The 19,808-nt window shown below is 35.5% G+C and overlaps 3 protein-coding genes and 1 long non-coding RNA gene across 21 annotated transcripts; 3 read left to right on the top strand and 1 right to left on the bottom strand.

The window, feature by feature from the left end:
* The first annotated feature begins 38 nt into the window (after nucleotides 1–38).
* Nucleotides 39–2,270, top strand: LOC104752328 (NADH dehydrogenase [ubiquinone] iron-sulfur protein 8-A, mitochondrial-like). The gene is made up of 8 exons (XM_087457453.1): nucleotides 39–229; nucleotides 668–737; nucleotides 849–902; nucleotides 994–1,085; nucleotides 1,170–1,283; nucleotides 1,628–1,695; nucleotides 1,780–1,891; nucleotides 1,975–2,270. The coding sequence occupies exons 1-8, from the start codon at nucleotides 176–178 to the stop codon at nucleotides 2,068–2,070; spliced, it is 660 nt and encodes a 219-aa protein (XP_087313579.1). The 5' UTR covers nucleotides 39–175; the 3' UTR covers nucleotides 2,071–2,270.
* A 111-nt stretch (nucleotides 2,271–2,381) lies between these two features.
* On the top strand, nucleotides 2,382–11,300 carry LOC104705071 (histone acetyltransferase HAC1). 18 transcript variants are annotated; one of them, XR_015561368.1, is made up of 19 exons: nucleotides 2,382–2,895; nucleotides 3,155–3,493; nucleotides 3,952–4,066; nucleotides 4,173–4,422; nucleotides 4,522–5,013; nucleotides 5,131–5,273; nucleotides 5,387–6,985; nucleotides 7,213–7,509; nucleotides 7,606–7,884; nucleotides 8,052–8,180; nucleotides 8,295–8,495; nucleotides 8,600–8,742; nucleotides 8,829–9,141; nucleotides 9,224–9,363; nucleotides 9,519–9,597; nucleotides 9,684–10,076; nucleotides 10,183–10,400; nucleotides 10,531–10,710; nucleotides 10,847–11,300. XR_015561368.1 is itself a non-coding variant. In XM_087457447.1 (18 exons), the coding sequence occupies exons 2-18, from the start codon at nucleotides 3,288–3,290 to the stop codon at nucleotides 10,643–10,645; spliced, it is 5,112 nt and encodes a 1,703-aa protein (XP_087313573.1). In that variant the 5' UTR covers nucleotides 2,382–2,895; nucleotides 3,155–3,287; the 3' UTR covers nucleotides 10,646–11,300. The 18 variants fall into 18 exon arrangements, 11 of the variants coding, with proteins under 11 accessions (XP_087313573.1, XP_087313569.1, XP_087313575.1 ...); XR_015561370.1 differs by having other exon boundaries at nucleotides 2,501–2,895; nucleotides 3,152–3,493; XR_015561369.1 differs by having other exon boundaries at nucleotides 2,541–2,975.
* Nucleotides 11,288–12,490, top strand: LOC104703242 (uncharacterized). Its single transcript, XM_010419215.3, has 3 exons — nucleotides 11,288–11,999; nucleotides 12,084–12,128; nucleotides 12,244–12,490. Exons 1-3 carry the CDS (start codon nucleotides 11,623–11,625, stop codon nucleotides 12,299–12,301), a joined length of 480 nt encoding a protein of 159 aa, XP_010417517.1. The 5' UTR covers nucleotides 11,288–11,622; the 3' UTR covers nucleotides 12,302–12,490.
* A 643-nt stretch (nucleotides 12,491–13,133) lies between these two features.
* On the bottom strand, nucleotides 13,134–13,990 carry LOC147941887 (uncharacterized). The gene is made up of 2 exons (XR_015560856.1): nucleotides 13,818–13,990; nucleotides 13,134–13,637 (listed from the first exon to the last, which is right to left on the bottom strand). It is a non-coding gene; the product is annotated as an uncharacterized LOC147941887 (long non-coding RNA).
* Nucleotides 13,991–19,808: the final 5,818 nt, after the last annotated feature.

Below are 19,808 nucleotides of genomic sequence, written 5' to 3'. Positions count from 1 at the left end.
CAGGAAACCAATAAATATTGTACCAGGGACAAAAATGTAATCATGTATTAAATTCAGGACAAAAAATTGGATTTTTTAGGGCTCTTCTGTATCGGAGGATTCCGATTTCAATTTTTTGCTCGTCAAATCGCACAGTGAAGAAGGATCCCTAAAATCGAATTTGGGTGCTCCATCAATGGCTTCGATGCTGGCTCGCAGGTCACTGAGCACTCTCCGTGCTCGACATCTTGTATGAATCTCGTTTGCTCTTTTTTGTGTGTGTGTGTGTATATCTCTGATCTCTGTGTCGTTTACTTCTGGGGGAGTTGTTTTAGAGATGACTAGAAATGTAGAATGTCTCCTGGAGTTTTGGGGATCAAAGAAGAACCTGTCTTTCGTTTTTTTTTGTTGATGGGATTCGTGATTACATCTCAATCGAAACCGGAATGAAACTGTGAAATTCCTATAGATTGTAGAGTATCCATCAGCCTGATCAGTTGAATGAATCATGTAGGCAGATTTAATAATCTAGAGGGCTTCGTTGCTCTTATGGGTTACCATTGCCATGCCAGTCTCGATGATCTTTAATTCCTGTGATTGAGAGCGTTTTTGCAAGTTATTTTGTTTTTTCTTGTCAAATGTTAACCTTTTCATTTTATGGTGTGTATGCTATTCTTTTCATCGATAGGTTATTTCCGGGCAGGGATCTCATCTTTCTGGATTGCAGTCTCGTGGTATTTCCTATGGCAGTAACAAAGGTATATTTTCTGCTCTTGTTTGTTTGAGGTGTTTTTTGGTGATTCAGGTTGAACTGTACCCCTTCTCAACTTGTATTACAATGACTTATGGTTTGCCTATGTTATATTCAGATGATATAGAAGCGGAGCAACTTTCTAAGGAAATTTCCAAGGACTGGAGTACTGGTAAGCCATATGTTCTTAGACACTTAGTTCTTCTTCTTTTTGTTTCTCCTACTTTTCTCTTCCTCCTGCTGATTATTTTGCAAATTTTTAGTCTTTGAGCGGAGCATAAATACCTTGTTTCTCACTGAAATGGTCCGTGGTTTGTCGCTGACCCTCAAGTACTTCTTTGATCCCAAAGTTACTGTGAGTGACATCTTTCCCAGTCTTCACAACAGAGATTGTAATAAATATTCTGTTTGATTCTCTGAAGCTCTATCTTGCATGTAGATCAATTATCCTTTTGAGAAGGGTCCACTGAGCCCTCGCTTCCGTGGTGAACATGCTCTTCGAAGATATCCTACTGGGGAAGAACGCTGCATTGCCTGCAAACTCTGTGAAGCTGTGAGTATTTGGGATCGATACTAGGCCTTAATTTAGTTTAACGTTCTCTTCCTTTCCAAAGCTAGGCATCTCAGGGTAATGGGTATGCTTGCATCTATTAAACAAGGTTGTTAACCCATCGTGCTGTGTAAAACTGGTTCTTTTGATATGGGCCATAGCTCAGGATCAAAGGTTGATGCCTACGGAACTCGTTCTAGTAATTAGGAAATATATCTGAGTATGAATAAGATTTACCGTTGAGTCGCTAGAGTTCTGATGAAATGCTCATATCCGCTGACAATGATCTATTGAAAATTTACCGCGGATTGTGATTTTTGGTGAGGGATACCTGTCTTTTTCAACAGGTATGTCCAGCACAAGCAATCACAATTGAGGCAGAGGAGAGGGAGGATGGAAGCCGCAGAACCACTAGGTCATCATCCCGTCAGTTCTCATTTATCAACAATATATATGCTTTCTCTTTTACCTTATTGTGATATGATTTGGAGCTGTACAGGTACGATATCGACATGACAAAATGCATCTACTGTGGCTTCTGCCAAGAAGCTTGCCCCGTTGATGCAATTGTCGAAGGACCTAACTTTGAATTCGCAACCGAGACACACGAGGTCTGATTATCACATTTGCTAGACCCAATAATCTTGTGGCACACATAAATCTGAACTTCTGTAACGTTCCCTTTCTTTCACAGGAACTTCTCTATGACAAAGAGAAACTTCTGGAGAATGGAGATCGATGGGAGACGGAGATTGCTGAGAATCTGAGGTCAGAGAGTCTCTACCGATGAACCATCTCCTACAAGTCTTTGCTTCAAAGTTTTTTTTCCCGCGAAAACATTTTGCGTTGCTTCTGTTAGAAATAAAGCTGAGATCATATCCGTGTGAAAAAAAACTCTTTTGTAATTCCAGCTTTTTTTGTTCTGTCTGTGTAATTGAATTGTTTTGTACCACCACCACCAAACCTGAAGGAAGGAGTTTGTTTTCGACATGAGTTCCGGTTAAGTGTTTGGTTTTGTCTGGTTTGGAAGAAGAGAGCATTAATTGGTCAAACACTGAAAGCAGATAAACTATAAATTAAGAAATATTTGATCGGACGGACAGGATCATAACTCATAAGCCTAGTTTATCCTAAATTGTCCGATCTGGTTCTGGTGCTCGAAATTTTTCGTCTGGTTTTTTTTTGTTGCCTTTTGGTTGCGCCAATTATCGTATTCAGACAACAAAATTAATATTTTAATGTGTATTTTTATTTTATTTTATGGGTTACTATTTTAGAAAAACAACGAATCCCTAGAAAGGAAAGAAAAAAAAAAACAATCAAAAATCCCCAAATCGAGCGAGTCCAAAGAAGAAAATCCCCAATTCGACGAACCCCTAACTAAGCCCAGAAAAATCCCCCCCCCCCCCCCCCCCCCCCCCGATTTGGGAAAAACCTGAAAACTGATTCGCTTTTAAATTACATCTCATCTGTCTTTCTGGGAATTTTGTCAAACCCTGCTCTTTGATTGATCCTAAACTTTCTAAACTTGGCTTTGGTTTTTTTGAGTTCACACGTGCCGCATCGGCTGTTCACCGACTTTGTTTCATTGCGTACACACTCGATCATCAAACCGGTTGGTCTCCGTCCATTTCCTCTCTGGGTTCTGCGCCTCTTCCCTTGTCAAATTATTCTCCTTTGTGTATCAATTCAAAGGTTGGGGGGTGGAATTTTTTTTAGGGTTTTTCAATTTTTTTTTTGATATTTCTTCTATTAACTTTGGGGGCCACTTGGGGGTTTCATTGCTTATGTTTACCTGATTCCGTAGTGTATCTAAGTTTGTTGATACTGTCCCAACTGGATTGGACTCTGATTACACCAAACTTGTTTAGCAGGACATTCAACTCTGTGCTAATCAGGAGATGAAATTTGGAGACTTGTGGTGGAGGGGAAAGTTATGCTGTGCTTGTTACTGTTAGTTACGAGAAGAACTAGGACAAGGCGACGAAGACTCAAGATTTAAACCAAATGAATGTTCAGGCACACATGTCGGGACAGCTATCAGGTCAGGTTCCTAACCAAGGGACCATGTCCCAGCAGAATGGGAACCCTCAGATGCAGAATTTAGTTGGTGGTGGTTCAGCTCCTGCTCCTCCTGCTGGTTTAGGACCTTCACGTGTTTCTCCCGTTGACAGTGACATCATAAAACTTCGCCAGGCCATGCGTATCAGGATGTAAGTTTTTTTTTTCTTTTCCCTCTATGATATTTACTTTGGTGTCTTTCCATTGACAGTTCTATGCGCTTTACTCTTGTTATAACGTATGTTTTTTTTTTTTTTTTAAATTTAATGTTAAATTATATTCAAAGAAAATAATAACGTTTTTACAACTAGTGCATCGGGTGTTTGATAAAATAAATCATAATATTTGATCAATAAACCGATGTTCCGTCTCATTGGCTCTAGAAAATTTTGTATGCTGTTGACAAAAAAAAGAAAAAAAAAAAAAACTAGAAAAAAAAACTCATATTCTAGAATGGAACCAGAGTTGTAACGCATGTTTGTTAGGTTTTTCTTCTTTTAAAAAGTTTTGTTTTGTTTGGATCGTTGCTGACAATACTTTTTGATTGGATTGACTCTTTCCCTCGTTTATCACTAATCGAAATTTGTGTACGTCTATTGTTTCTCTTCAGTTTCAACATTTTCCAGCAAAAGCAACCATCTCCAGCTGATGATGCATCAAAGGCAAAGTATATGGACGTTGCTAGACGCTTAGAGGAGGGGCTGTTTAAAATTGCTAACTCAAAGGTATTTCATTGGCATCTAAATGTTGCCACTTGATCCAGCATGTTGGCTATTGTACTTTATTTTTTTTTATTTTTTTAACGCTTGGCACTTCCAATTTGGTTTGCAGGAAGATTACATGAACCAGTCAACCCTTGAGCCTCGGCTGGCAAGTCTAATCAAAGGCAGACAGTTGAATAACTACAATCAGCGACACACTAATTCGTCTTCGGTTGGAACAATGATACCCACTCCAGGATTACAACACATTGGGGGGAATCCAAATTTGATGATTACATCCTCCGTTGATGCTACTATGGCTGGAAGTAGTAACATCACAACTACTAACATGAACACTGGAAACCTGCTAAATTCTGGTGGTATGCTCGTAGCTTCTTTCTTTACAACTTTTATATAATATATGGCCAGGAGATTTTCGACTCATTTTTCCTCTGAACACCTTGACTTCGTCTTTGCAGGTAATATGTCTAATGGATACCAGCATTCGTCGAGTAACTTTGGTCTTGGTTCTGGAGGGAACATGTCATCTATGAGCTCTCAAAGAAATACTGGTCAGATGATGCCTACCCCTGGATTTGTCAACAGTATTACTAATAACAATAGCAATAATGGCCAGTCGTATATGAGTGTTGAAGCTTCCAACAACAGTGGTGGATTTTCTTCTGCGCCCATGATGGTACCTCAGCCTCAGCAGCAGCAACAGCAACAACAACAGCAACTGAGGCAGGATATTGGTGGCCAAAATAGTCGTATGCTACAGAACCATGGAAGTCAAATGGGTGTTGGCCTTAGACCTGGAATGCAACAAAAAATGTCAAATGTGTCTAACAGCTCCATAAATGGTGGTGTTGGGATGAATGCAAAAAGCGTAGATTCAGGTACATCGTACACCAATTCTACCAGAAGTTCGCAGCAGGCATATGATAACCTTCAGCGTTCAGGAATGCAGGGTAAAGTCTTTATTTCCCATCCTTTTTTCCGCTTGTCTTGTTTCATATGCACTATAACTTCTTGGGATTGTGCATGTCCAGCAGAATATATAATTTTTTGTTATTTTACCGTTTCAGGTGAAGGATTTGGCACAAACAATTCTGACCCTTTTGGATCGGGAAATTTGTATGGTGCTGTAACATCTGTTGGAATGATGACCAATTCTCAGAATGCCAATACAGCAAATTTCCAGTCTGTGTCTAGAACTAGCTCTTCTTTGGTAAGCAATCAATGAAAGTCACTTTGCATGCAGCAAGGTGCACCAGTGAAATATCAATCTATTTCAATCTGAGAGTACGGATTTGTAATCTTCTTTTGTACATATTTTTGCAGTCACATCAACAGCAGCAGTTTCAGCAACAGCCTAATCGGTTTCAGCAACAACCTAATCAGTTTCACCAACAGCAGCAACAGTTTCTTCATCAACGGCAATTAAAGCAGCAGAGCCAGCAGCAACAGAGATTTATAAGTCATGATGCTTTTGGGCAAAATCGTGTGGCTCCTGACATGGTTACACACGTTAAACACGAACCAGGAATTGAGAACCCTAGCGAGTCTATCCACTCCCAGACTCCTGAGCAATTCCAGCTTTCTCAGTTTCAGAATCAATACCAGAACAATGCAGAAGACCGTCATGCCGGTTCTCAGATTCTCCCTGTCACAAGTCAGAGTGATATGAGCACATCAGTTCCTCAAAATAGCCAACAGATACAGCAAATGTTGCATCCGCAGAGTATGGCTTCAGACTCTATTAACGGTTTTAGCAACCTCTCTGTTGGAGTGAAATCAGAATCTGGGCTGCGTGGTCAGTGGCAATCTCAGTCACAGGAACAGACGCAAATGTCTAATAGTATGTTAAACGAACGGCACATTCAGGAGGACTTTCGTCAAAGAATGTCAGGAACGGATGAAGCTCAGCCCAATAATATGTCTGGAGGGTCGATTATAGGTCAAAACCATATCTCCACTACATCAGAATCCCCTAATCCCCAAAATCCCACTGGTACCACTTGTAGATATGGAAACGGAAACCAAGATCCGAGATTCAGAAATCAACAGAAATGGCTACTGTTTTTACGCCATGCTCGCAACTGCAAAGCGCCTGAAGGGAAGTGTCCTGATCGGAATTGTGTTACGGTTCAGAAGCTCTGGAAACATATGGACAGTTGTGCTGCAACTCAATGTTCATATCCCCGTTGCCGCCCCACCAAGACATTGATTAATCACCATCGAAATTGTAAGGACTCTAACTGCCCTGTCTGTATTCCTGTGAAGGCCTACCTACAGCAACAAGCAAATGCACGGTCCCTTGCTCGTTTAAAAAATGAAACTGATGCAGCCAGGCCAGTGAATGGAGGTGAAATATCAAATGATGCAGTGCAGACCTCTGCTGGAACAATATCATGTGCTTCGCCTGGTGCTGATATTTCAGATCATTTGCAACCTTCATTAAAACGGTTGAAAGTGGAGCAGTCTTCTCAACATGTGGACGTTGAGACAGAAAGTTGTAAAAGCTCAGTTGTTTCCGTAACAGAAGCACAATCATCTCAGTATGTTGAAAGGAAAGATCATAGGCACAGTGATGTACGTGCATCTTCAAAGTATTTTGAAGTGAAAGCTGAGGTTTCTGAAGTTTCTGCGCAGACACGAACCAGTTTCAAAGAGGAGAAAATTGGAATTACTGAAAATATTGCCAAGCAAAGGCCTGTCAGTGAACCTGTTAAACATGATTTGTCTGATGCCTCACCTCGGCTAGAGAATACGAAAATGGAGAAAGAACCTGAGCTACTTAAGAAAGAAAATCTTCCAGAGCCTACTGAACATACAACAAAATCTGGAAAACCAGAGATAAAGGGTGTTTCGTTAACTGAATTGTTCACTCCTGAACAAGTCAGGGAACATATTCGTGGTCTCCGTCAGTGGGTTGGCCAGGTTTGTGATTTTCTTAACTTATGATGTTTACATAATACACAATAACATGAGTACCTGGTAGTAATCTCTTAATTTGCGGCTTCTGTGTTTAGTTTACCCTTCTTATAGGTACTAGATGATTCATCTGTAGTTTGAGGCTTGATTGAGCTATTCTGTTAAACACTTGTCCATATTTATCTGAATAGATATTTGATTAATGATGGCTGTTGTCTATCATGTGCTTGCAGAGTAAAGCCAAAGCAGAAAAAAACCAGGCAATGGAGCATTCAATGAGTGAGAATTCCTGCCAACTATGTGCAGTGGAGAAGCTTACCTTTGAGCCACCACCTATCTATTGTACCCCTTGTGGTGCCCGCATCAAGAGAAATGCTATGTATTACACTGTAGGAGCTGGTGACACTCGTCATTACTTTTGTATTCCATGTTATAATGAATCCCGTGGGGATACTATACTTGCTGAAGGGACGCCTATACCTAAGGCAAGACTCGAGAAAAAGAAAAATGATGAAGAGACTGAAGAATGGGTACAAAACTATCCACTCTGTAGGCTTGTTTTTTGTTTGTCTCCCGTTTTGGTATGGATTTAAGCTGTATTCTGTTTCTATCTTTGATTTTTGCAGTGGGTCCAATGTGATAAATGTGAGGCCTGGCAACATCAGATATGTGCTTTATTTAATGGGAGAAGGAATGACGGAGGGCAGGCTGAGTATACCTGTCCATATTGCTTTATAGCAGAAGTGGAGCAAAGTAAGAGGAAGCCTTTACCTCAGAGTGCTGTTCTTGGAGCTAAAGACCTACCGCGAACAATTCTCAGTGACCATATAGAGCAGCGGTTGTTTAAGAGGCTGAAGCAGGAAAGAACAGATAGAGCCAGGGCTCAAGGAAAAAGTTTTGATGAGGTATACACGGGGTGTGGTTTGTTTACGTTTTTATGTCTTTCATGTATTTCACATATCTTTTTTATTTTTTATTTTTCTATTTGTTTGCTGTACAGCCTGTACTGATTATTTTGTTAGAAACAGTAGATTGAAGCTGCATTGTTTTTTCTTTGACTTGATGCTGACAGATTCCTACTGCCGAGTCCCTTGTGATTCGAGTTGTTTCATCTGTTGACAAGAAGCTGGAAGTCAAACCTCGATTTCTTGAAATTTTTCGGGAGGATAATTACCCAACAGAATTTGCGTACAAGTCCAAGGTAAGGATGATCAAGGCGCATTGTAGCTGTCTTTTCTGCATATATGCGTTATGTTTTTTGAGTTCGTCTCTTAAGAATATCCTTTTCACTCTCGACGCCATTTTATTTTTCCAGGTAGTTCTGTTGTTCCAAAAGATTGAAGGTGTGGAAGTATGCTTATTTGGGATGTACGTCCAAGAATTTGGTTCTGAATGCGCTTTTCCTAATCAACGCCGAGTTTATCTCTCGTATTTGGATTCTGTCAAGTACTTCAGACCGGAGGTCAGATCTTATAATGGAGAGGCTCTGCGTACTTTTGTTTACCACGAAATTCTGGTAAGTCCTAGTCTTCTCAAACCTTGGTTATTGACCAGTATATGTGTTATATTTCCAAAACTATATGGAAGATCTAACAGAGTATAGTTTGATCCTGTTTTAAGATCGGGTACCTAGAATACTGCAAGTTGCGTGGTTTCACGAGCTGCTACATATGGGCTTGTCCGCCGCTGAAGGGCGAAGACTATATCTTGTATTGTCATCCAGAAATTCAGAAGACGCCAAAATCTGATAAACTACGAGAGTGGTCAGTTCAGTTACCTTTTTGGGATGAACTTCGCTAGTTTTCATATGATATTTACATCATCCAACTTCTCATCTTGTTCTTCGCAGGTACCTAGCAATGTTGAGAAAAGCTTCAAAGGAAGGGATTGTTGCAGAGACTATAAATCTCTATGACCATTTTTTTATGCAAACTGGTGAATGTAAAGCTAAGGTTACAGCAGCCAGACTCCCGTATTTCGATGGTGACTACTGGCCAGGTGCTGCAGAGGATCTTATATACCAAATGAGTCAAGAAGAAGATGGCAGAAAGGGAAATAAGAAAGGGATGCTCAAGAAAACCATTACCAAAAGGGCGCTAAAAGCTTCTGGGCAGACTGATCTTTCTGGGAATGCGTCCAAGGATCTGCTTCTAATGCATAAAGTAATATTTTCTTTGCATATGCGACCTTGTATTCTTTTTTTTCATTTGTTTTCTTGTTAATTATATTTACCTGTTTTTCCAGCTCGGTGAGACCATTCACCCAATGAAGGAAGACTTTATCATGGTCCACTTGCAGCCTTCTTGCACTCATTGCTGTATGCTGATGGTATCAGGAAATCGTTGGGTCTGCAGCCAGTGCAAACACTTCCAGATTTGTGATAAGTAATAATTCGTCCCTTCTATTCTTATAATCCTTTCTTTGTTGTACTGCAAATAAGACTATGTAGAGATCCCAACCGATACTTTTTGTGGATGGGTTATTTGCCCTTATTACTGATTAAATTCTCTGCAATCTAAAATGCTATTCCGTTTTTCAGGTGTTATGAGGCTGAGCAGAGACGTGAAGACAGGGAAAGGCATCCTGTTAATTTTAAGGATAAGCATGCGTTGTATCCTGTGAGTTGCATTTGCTTGTTGGGGATATTTTCCTTTAGCTTTGTCTGTAATCAGTTGTATGAATGTTTGTGGTATTGATTTTGCAGGTCGAAATTACAGATATCCCTTCAGATACGCGGGACAAAGATGAGATACTCGAAAGCGAGTTTTTCGACACTAGGCAAGCATTTCTGAGTCTTTGTCAAGGTAACCATTACCAGTATGATACATTAAGGCGGGCAAAACATTCGTCGATGATGGTTCTTTACCATCTACATAACCCAACCGCTCCTGCGTTTGTCACGACCTGCAATGCTTGTCATCTTGACATTGAAACTGGTCAAGGCTGGCGCTGTGAAGTATGTCCAGACTACGATGTGTGCAATTCTTGTTACAGTAGAGATGGTGGAGTTAATCATCCTCACAAGTTGACTAATCATCCATCTTTAGCTGATCAAAATGCTCAAAACAAAGAAGCGAGGCAATTGCGAGTCTTGCAGGTATATTATTCTTCCGCTACTTTCTAAAGCTTGTGGTGCTTCTAACTTGGTCCTGAAGTTTCAAAGTAAAAAGGTAACATGCTCTTTTTTCTTTTCGGATTTGCAGCTTAGGAAAATGCTTGATCTTCTGGTACATGCATCACAATGTCGTTCGCCACAATGTCAATATCCTAATTGCCGGAAAGTGAAGGGGCTATTCCGACATGGTATACAGTGCAAAGTACGTGCTTCGGGAGGTTGTGTTCTATGCAAGAAAATGTGGTATCTCCTTCAACTCCACGCTCGGGCCTGCAAGGAATCAGAGTGCCATGTACCTCGTTGCAGGTAAACACACGTTATGATGGTTCATGAAATTACGTCAACCTTTCATTTTAGACTTGAAACATTTTTGGTCCATATGATTTTGTGTTAATGATCATTGTTAATATACATCTTTCTCTCTTTCTCTGCTCAGGGACCTGAAGGAGCATCTGAGAAGATTACAGCAGCAATCAGATTCACGGCGTAGAGCAGCTGTCATGGAAATGATGAGACAAAGAGCTGCAGAAGTCGCTGGGGGATCAGGTTAATCAAAACTTGTACATGTAGAAAGATCATAATCAACGTTGCAGAAACCTTCACCCTTTTCCCAAAGGTAACAACAAGAAAGATATAGAGCCGAAAATCTTCATACGCCTCGTGGAAGAAGAAAAAGAAGAAGAGTCACTTAGAGAGAGACTTGATTGTGAAATTAGCTTAGATTTTGGTATTTAACAGTCAACTGTCAGCAGGGATTAACATGGGAGCGTAAAACCAAGAACGCGTCTTTCAGAAGATTTATCAGTTAGTTTGGGTGTCAAAGAGGCAGAAGGAGAGAAGAAGAAGAAGAGGAAAGCCAGTCTTCTTCATAAGAGTGTTGAGTATAAGGTATGAGGTGGCTTGGTTGGATGATCTTCTGATTCTATACATACACACGCACACACACTTGCTCACTTTTTTTTTGTTTGTTTTGGTAATTTATTGTGTTTTTGTAAAATTGCCATTTCTGATTTGGGAATGGCAAGAGTGTAGCATATACAGTACGTTAACGTGTTTATTTTTTGTAAGCAAAGTAAAGATAAGATAGAGAGTCTTGTCCTTAGATTATATCTTCCACTCCCTTGTTTTTTTAGTTATTTGTATTGATGATGATGAAACTGTTGTATTCACACTATTTGATCATATAATAATTTAGTTCTTTCATTAGATTTTGATGTTAATACTTAATACTTGCATGTTTGTTAAATTTGGAGTTAGTTTTTGTGACTGTACTGTATTGAGAAAAAAAAAAAAAAGAGAAGGTTGTGTATTTGAGAGACGAATCTCAAAGCGAGGAGATTCTGGCTTACGTGGAGTTGGAGAAGAATGTAAAATTCCAAGCCACCAGATACTGACACGTGGGTAAACAAGATAGAGTCTCGAACAAGAACCACTCACTAGCTTTGTAATGGTTTCTCACTTGACACAAGAGAGAGAATCTAATCTGATGATGAGAAAACTGCAAGAAACAGAGAATCGATAAAGAGTAATGATAATAAATTGTCCGTCTCCTTCTCTCTGTCGCACGAATTGCTTGACAAGTAGTAAAAGTAGAAGAAGAACTCAGTGTCAGAGCCGCCCCGTAACCAGATCAGCGGCGGTTCTTCGTATATCAAAGGCGGCGGCGATCGGGGCCATAGCTGCGGCGGTTGTGATAGCTTCGGTGTCTGTAGCTTCAGCAGAGCTTCCTCCGCCGCCTCAAGACGGAGAAACGCTATCTAACGTACCGCAGACGCTATCAGGTGAAGACTGCAAGAAACAGAGGATTCAACGACCCAAATCCAAAAACGCAGAGAAGTGTACCGTTAAATGCGTCAACACTTGTATTCGCAGTGGAGATGGAGAAGGACCGATCAACATCAGAAGGTCTCTAGTCTCTCTCTATATCTCTCTCTCTCGTCATATTCTTTCATCACTGATATTGTTTTTTTCTGTCTTGTAATTGAAAAGGCCATTAGTGGTATTCAAGCAAGGGTTTCGTAGCCGTAATTACTGGTACATATAATACTTTCTTCTTATATATATATATATATATATATAGAATATAGTTGTGCTGCTTTAATTAGCAAGCATGGATCTTAACACAAGAGGAGCTGATTCTTGTTTGTAGCCTAGTGGAATGTTCGGATATCTGCAATTTGATCGGAGATGGTGACTATGGACCCTGAATGAATATATACAAGATTTAAACAACAAGGATGCAGCAGCAGCAACAGAGGAGAATGCAACTGATCATATATATATCTTCAGATTTTGTAGATTCTGTCTTCTTTTTTTCTTCTTAATGAAAGATTAGTTGTTTGCACACGATATATAATCTCAATTTATACAATCCATGATACATGGTTGGTGGTTGACTTGGTGGTAGTCTCTAAAATAAACACGACATAACACGTCGTCGGCCAATTTGTTCTCGTTAGTATATAAAGGCCCAATAGGTAGTAATATGGCATAATGGGTTTACAAATTGATATTTTTCTCCGTCGAATACTTTACCCATTGGGCCTTTTTTTGTTTTTTTTCCTGCACCAATAGCACTTTTAGACCATGTCCGGGTAGGAAAAAAACAAATTATTAAAAAGAAAAAATGAAACATGACGCAGAAAACGACGTATACTACCCATTGGGTTTATTTTCTATCGTCAACATTTTATCTTACTTTTTTTTTTTGTTTTTTCCTGCACCAATAGCACTTTTATTTACTAACTAGAATAGGACTGGACCCGCGCTTACAAATAATGACAATTCTGAACGCGAATATGTTAATTTTTATTAACTACAGTGCAACGATAAATCTTATTTGTGTTAGATCACATATATATTATATTTGGTAATAATTTGTATTTGAAGGAAGGAAACACATATTCTGAAAAGAATAAAATGATTTAAGTTAAAAATGTGTAATTTTATGTGTAACATTATATATTCGTTTAATATGAAAGCAATTTTAGAATAATATTTAAATTTGTAATATAAAATTTAAAAGTAAATAATCGAATATTGAAAATATTTGATTAAGTATATTAGTTACTAAGTCTAAATTATTATAATAGTACATATTATATTTTTGATAATATAAGTACATTTATACTAAATGGATTTAAGAATTAAGGTATATATTAAATGTAAGTAAACTATGTGGGTTTTGTATTACAAAATTAATCTAAATGCAGCTAATATATTTGCATATATCATGAGAAATTTAACTAAATGCATGATCTACTATAGTGTTCTATTAAATATGTCTCGACTCTTCTCCATGTTTATTTATTTATCCATATGTGGCAGTTCAGTAGATGATGCATCTTTGTGGAAGATACCCATTACCCACCAAACCCGAATTAGAAACATACATGTTGAACATTCTTGAGAACATACTTAAACACTGAACTAACAGCTTATGCATCAAACTCACTGTTAGTATCTTGGCAATCTCATTTTGAGTCCTTTACTCTAAACACTTGAGATACTTTATAACTTGCAGTCGTTAGTTCTATTTGACACCTGTGAACCAAAAAACTAATATAAGAAACAAAACATCAAAGGCAATCTTAATTACGTAAAAACGAAAATGTATCAACCATTTAATAACTTTTGTAGACATTCCAGTTACCACAATTGAGATGAAAAAATCAAAGAGATACAATCTTAAATCTCTTTAATTAGAAAAATAAAGAGATATACCACACATATCTCAATGTATGGCTTCGATACCGATGTGTTCTCTAGTCAAGTTCTATTCCAAACAAAATAAACTCAAAGATTTAAAGAAAACAAATCATAAAGTTAAACAACATGAAAAACAAATCATAAAAGCTTTGAAAAATGAGTGCTAGAGTTTATGTGGGTATGTGAATGATTTAATTAGATTATCTATTACCTATTTATAGGCTAGGAAGTAGGAAGGGTCGGCTAAATTTTATCACAAGTTAGGTTTAATAAGATCAGATTTATTTTAAAGATCTTTTTGAAAATTGAAATTAAGGCAATGAGAATATATGTGTCTTAAGTGTTTAGATTGTATTGGTGAGATGCACAATATCTTACCAAATTAAATATGTTTATATATGTAAAATTTAAAATTTAAATGTATGATTTTAAGGTAACAAATTGAAAGTATTCCCTAAAATGTAGGTTAGCTATTTAATTTTAAATTTAGCATACGATTTTCGCATCAATGATATATTTTCAATCAATTTAATACCATACATTAATTAAAGAATAATTTAAATTAAACTTAATTAAAAATCTCATTTTAGTGGACTGGAATATGCTAAATTTTAAAGAAAAAATAAATAGTTTATATAATATATAGTATGTATATACTATGATTTTTCAATTAGCATACTTTTGTAACTCTAAAGTAAATGATGATATGTTGATATTCAATAATACTATTAAATTAGATTTCCATAAATATCTCAAAATATATACCAAATATGTTTACATCATAAATACTATCTCAAATTTAATAATTTTGTTTTTATGGTAACAATTACAATCGATTTTCATAAATATTGAGTAATTGTTATTCTTATAATTAATTTCGTAATTATTGTTTCCAAAAATATAGAATTTTAGACTAACAGTTTTTGGAAACCTTTTTTTAAATTGTAAATGCTAATTAAATTAATAAAAAGAAAATTTAAAGATCCGAATTTGAATTTTGACATATTTTACCTACCTAATTTCGGGCTTATTTTCTAAATTTGAAGTTATTTGCTCCACAATTTTTGGTATTTAGGAATTTATTACTTGTTTCGTTTCCTATTCTAGCGGATTGTTTTTTACTTACCACCAAAATTTGAATAACTACTGTTTATTGTTTTTTTCCTTCTAACACCATATCCAATGATTTTCCCTATTTTTACCTATAAAATAGAGGAACTCTATAATAGAGGTGAATTTTGCTCCAATGAATACCTCTATTTTTTTCTCTAAAAAAGAATATTCCATAGAGATTCTTTTTTTATTTTACTATTAATAGCTTTTACTTATAAAATTTGCAAACTAACCCATTTATTTTATGAAACTTTCATAAAATTATGATATTATTTAAATTTTTAATATTCATAAATATTATTTAATATCACATTTATTAAAAGAAATACATTGCATCATTTAAAATAATAAAACATAGGAATTAGACTATTTAAATATATATTTTAATTATTTTGATCATAAATATAAAAGTGTTAAAAGTTCAAGGACCATTTTATAAATAAAAAAGTTTAACTCTATTATAGAGGAAAAAATAGAGGTCCTCTATATATAGAGGAAAAAATAGAGATCTCTATTACAGAGATAGAAATAGAGATGGGTTGGAGTAGATTTTACTCTAAAATAGAGTTAAAAAGCAAATATAGAGGTGGGTTAAGAGATGCCCTAATGGTGAATATCAAGTTTATTTGTAATATAATTTATGAAATAAGACGTGTCCTCGTGGTAAAGGCCCGATCGCTGTACAGCATTTTCCTCGGTTCGACGCCAAACCGTTTCTTTTTTTTTAATGTAAATTAATCATTAAATAGTCATTATCTTCTTCTTTTTAGATCCGATTTCTGCAAAAATCACAACATCTAACATCAACCCATCACTTGATCTTGTCACGATTTTGAAGTAATTTTGTTTACTCTAATGTATTATCCAGCATTGAACAATTTTTTAAAAGTTACAAACAAAAACAATACATAGTTTTCTATTTTTTTCCTCGACATCGTCACCATTCCGGTGAGTCACCACCGGCAATCACCTTCTCCGATATCGTTATTGGTACAGTGAAGGGTCCTGATGGAGAAAACTTGAATTCTCCATGAAATTTTGAGATTTTGTTCAGTTCAAAAAAAATTCCCAAAAAAAAATCCGATAACCCATTATCAATGATTTTCTGATCCAGATCCAACATTCTCGGGTTATTTCTCCACAATTGACCCGATAGAGATATCCAATTTAACAATTTGAGGTGATTTTAAAAATAAAACCCGACCAATAACCTTAAATGTCTCATTTAACCTTAATGAATTGTTGTATGGTAAATGACACCGGGGGCATTTTCGTCCGAAGTAGAAGCTGTATTTCTCTTTTACTAATATAAAGATAAAAAGAAAAAAAGCTAAAAAATACATAATCTATTTTTTATTGAGAATTTGTTAAAAAATACCTTTTTTGGGATACCCCTTTTCAAAAATACCCTCTTTTTTGAATATTTTCATTTTTACCTTCTTTTACATAATTTCAATGTGTTAAATTAATTTTTATAATTTTTTTTTTAGGTTTGGGTTCTCATATTACATTTAGGATATAGTTTTGAGGGGTTAGGGTTTAGTATTTAGAGTTTAGGGTTTAGAATTTAGAATTTAGTGATTTTATTCATAGAAAAAGAGTATTTTTGAAAATGACCAACATGAAAAATTATTTTTAAAAAGTAACGTAGGAAAAGGGGTATTTTTGAAAATCCTCCTTTTTTATTTGGAAGTTTAATACTTGGTTTTTTTGGGTTGGAAGATTAATACTTAGATTAATAAAAACCTATAATTTAATACCAGAAAAATTTAAGTGTTGTTGTTTTCATACTTACTATCTCTTAACAAAAAAATATTCCAATTTTACCCTTATTCATTTTTATTGACTATTTATTTATAAATAGTAGGAAATTAATTTTAATCTCATTCGAATAAAAAATGATTGTTATTAATAATTTCATTTTATCTGTGTTTTACTTCTTTAATTTAAAAATTATATATATATTTTTTCCAAAATTAAAATTGAATAACGCTTCTGCGATTGGGTTTCTTTGAAATCTTGACTATAATCGATCTCTAATTGCCAAATGATTAGTGTTATCAAATTCATTACCATCATCGATGACTCTGTTTTGTCCATTCAATAACACCCCCTAAATTTCATTGTGATTCCCGAGCATTAACCAGTTTCTTAAAATTTTAAAACCCAAATCAAAAAAATTGAAATTGGGGGATACAAAAAGAAAGTTTGAATCCTTGAATCGATCTGTACCCGAGCTAACTCACCCACAGTGATATATTTCTTACTCTGATTCAGTTGACCAGAAGATACTCCCCCTCCATCTCCGTCTACATTTCATTTCTTCATATCTAACGCCTTTTTCTACTTGCAGTTGTAGACGTCACATATATGAAGCAACATTTATGGACATATACCCCATCGTAGCCATACCGTTACGCCGATCAGATTTTGACGATTGCGCGCGGTTGTAATGCGGCTGGGCTGGCGGCGAAATTGAAGTCTCGTTGCTCGGATTCAACAGAGGGTGTAATGCGGCTGGGCCGGCGGCGAAATTGAACTCTTGTTGCTCGGATTCAACAGAGGCTGAAGCTGAAGCACATAGAATTGAAACGAATTTGGTTGTCGTGGAGAGGTTGGTGTTGTGAGGTTTGGTAAGGTGGATAAACGATTGAGAAATTTATTTGGATTTCAAGAAAGGGATATAAGCTTAGTTTCCGATGAGGAGTGAGTTTGGCGACGCTTCATTAAAGTTGATTTTGAGATTTTTTTTTTTTTTATTATCTAGAGAAATCTTAAAACTTTTTTTAAAAATTTTGGAAAAAAATAAACATTTAATTTTAAATAAAGAAATAAAACACAGATAAATTGAAAATATTAATAACAATCACTTTTTATTCGATAAAATTAAAATTAATTTTCTGCTTTTTATAAATAAATATTCAATAAAAATGAATAAAGGTAAAATTGGAATATTTTTTTTGTTAAGAGATTGTAAGTATGAAAACAACAATAGTTAAATTTTTCGGGTATTAACCTTCTAACTAAAAAAGATCAAGTATTAAACGTTCAATAGAAAATAAATGATATATTTTTTTATTTTTTTCCCTAATCAAAAAGAAAAATGAAACATGGAGCAGAAAACGACGAATACTACCCATTGGCTCTTTTTATTTTCTATCGTCAACATTTTATCTTACTTTTTTTTGTTTTTCTCCTACACCAACAGCACTTTTATGTCCTAATGAAAAAGAAAAAATGAAACATGGCACAGAAAAATGTTAGTGTTCCTGAGATTAAAATAAATGCTATTTTGTCAAATTATTTTTAAAACAATCCATGGTTCAACCAATTTGACCAACTGATCAAAAATTGTGAAAACGATATAATGTTTTCCGGAGACTTTGATTTTCACAATTTGGATGTCTCAAATTCGCTCCATTAATGATTTAATGATGATTTAGTTTTTGATTATGGACCTAATTTAATATGACTGCTAGCTGCAGTGTATCTAAAAACAGATATGTGAATTCAAAGAATAATATCGTCCACTTTGCGTTACTATATACACATTTTTTTTTGTATTTTTATTTTAATCTAGTGATTTATTGTTTTTGCTTTTAGCAATGATAAATTACTTCTCCTTTTTATAAATCGATGCCTTACGACTCACGTATCCATGATCCCATTGGAGGGAGTAACATGTATTTGAAGAATGATCATACATTCATAGGTCATACAACTCATACCCATCAAATTATTATAATTATTTTTTAAGGGCTTGTTTGCTAAATTCGTTCAAATAATTAATTGCACGTCTCCATGATCCCATTGGAGATGTTTTTTTTTTTTTTAAAGGAGATGATTCTTGGTCTTCTATCTTATTAAACTATCAGATTTTAAATGACGTGTTAGTAGGAAACAGTGCCATTCGTACACGTCCGAGTTAATGTATCATGATGAATGATATCACGGTTTTTGTTTTTGTTTTGTTTGTTATACTTATACTAGTACTTAGTACTTGTTATGTCAATCAATTAGCATTTTTCAGAAAACAAATATATACTCCGTATAAACACGTCGTGTGAATCTTTGTTGCCAGTTGCCACTTGTCACCAAACAATTCTCGATCGAGGTGTTTATATAATTTATTACTAGACGTATTAACGGACAATGCATATAGTTTAATAAGCATGTTGCTGTCTAAGAAAGGTATATCATAATTTCTTGTATTGGTAACTGTATGTATTTACAAAATGGTCATCGTCGTCTAGAATAGACCAAGTTAATTGTTCACTAACACACACAATCTTATCCTTTGTATGGCAGCCGACTTAATTAAGGCCAAATTTAGATTAATAATATATAGAATTACGTACGACAGACAGTAAGTACAACCACCATATAGAGAAGCAATATAATCATCGGTAGTTATTAAATTGGAAAGAGATAACATTTAGATATGCGATATCTGAGCGTAAACTGTATATGTTTTACCCATCAATGATCAAAGTCTACCACATCATATATCTACCAGTATATCTTTTAGCCAAAATATTTAATATTTCAATTCATTAATACATAATATATGACAATATATGCTGTTGTATGAATGTATGATCTATACATGCGGTAGGATATCTCTATCCAGTATATTGTACTAAATAATGATGAATCAAAAACCTAAATTATGAGATATATTTGATGTCAAACAAAAATTATTGAGATATAAAATATATAGAGTTGAATAGATGTATTAGATTAAATCATAATAATAAAATATATTCCATAGAAAATCTGATTATGCGTGAATTGGAAAGTGACAATGTGTGAAAAATCAACAGTTTTTGTTTAAATAAATGGGATTATAAGAAGTATGGTCGATTGAGGGAATATAATAAAAGACTGTAGAGA

The sequence above is a fragment of the Camelina sativa genome, chromosome 7 (genome assembly GCF_030686135.1).
Source record: "Camelina sativa cultivar CO46 ecotype springtype chromosome 7, ASM3068613v1".
Lineage (NCBI taxonomy): Eukaryota > Viridiplantae > Streptophyta > Magnoliopsida > Brassicales > Brassicaceae > Camelina > Camelina sativa.
This window is presented reverse-complemented; position numbering and strand designations above follow the sequence as displayed.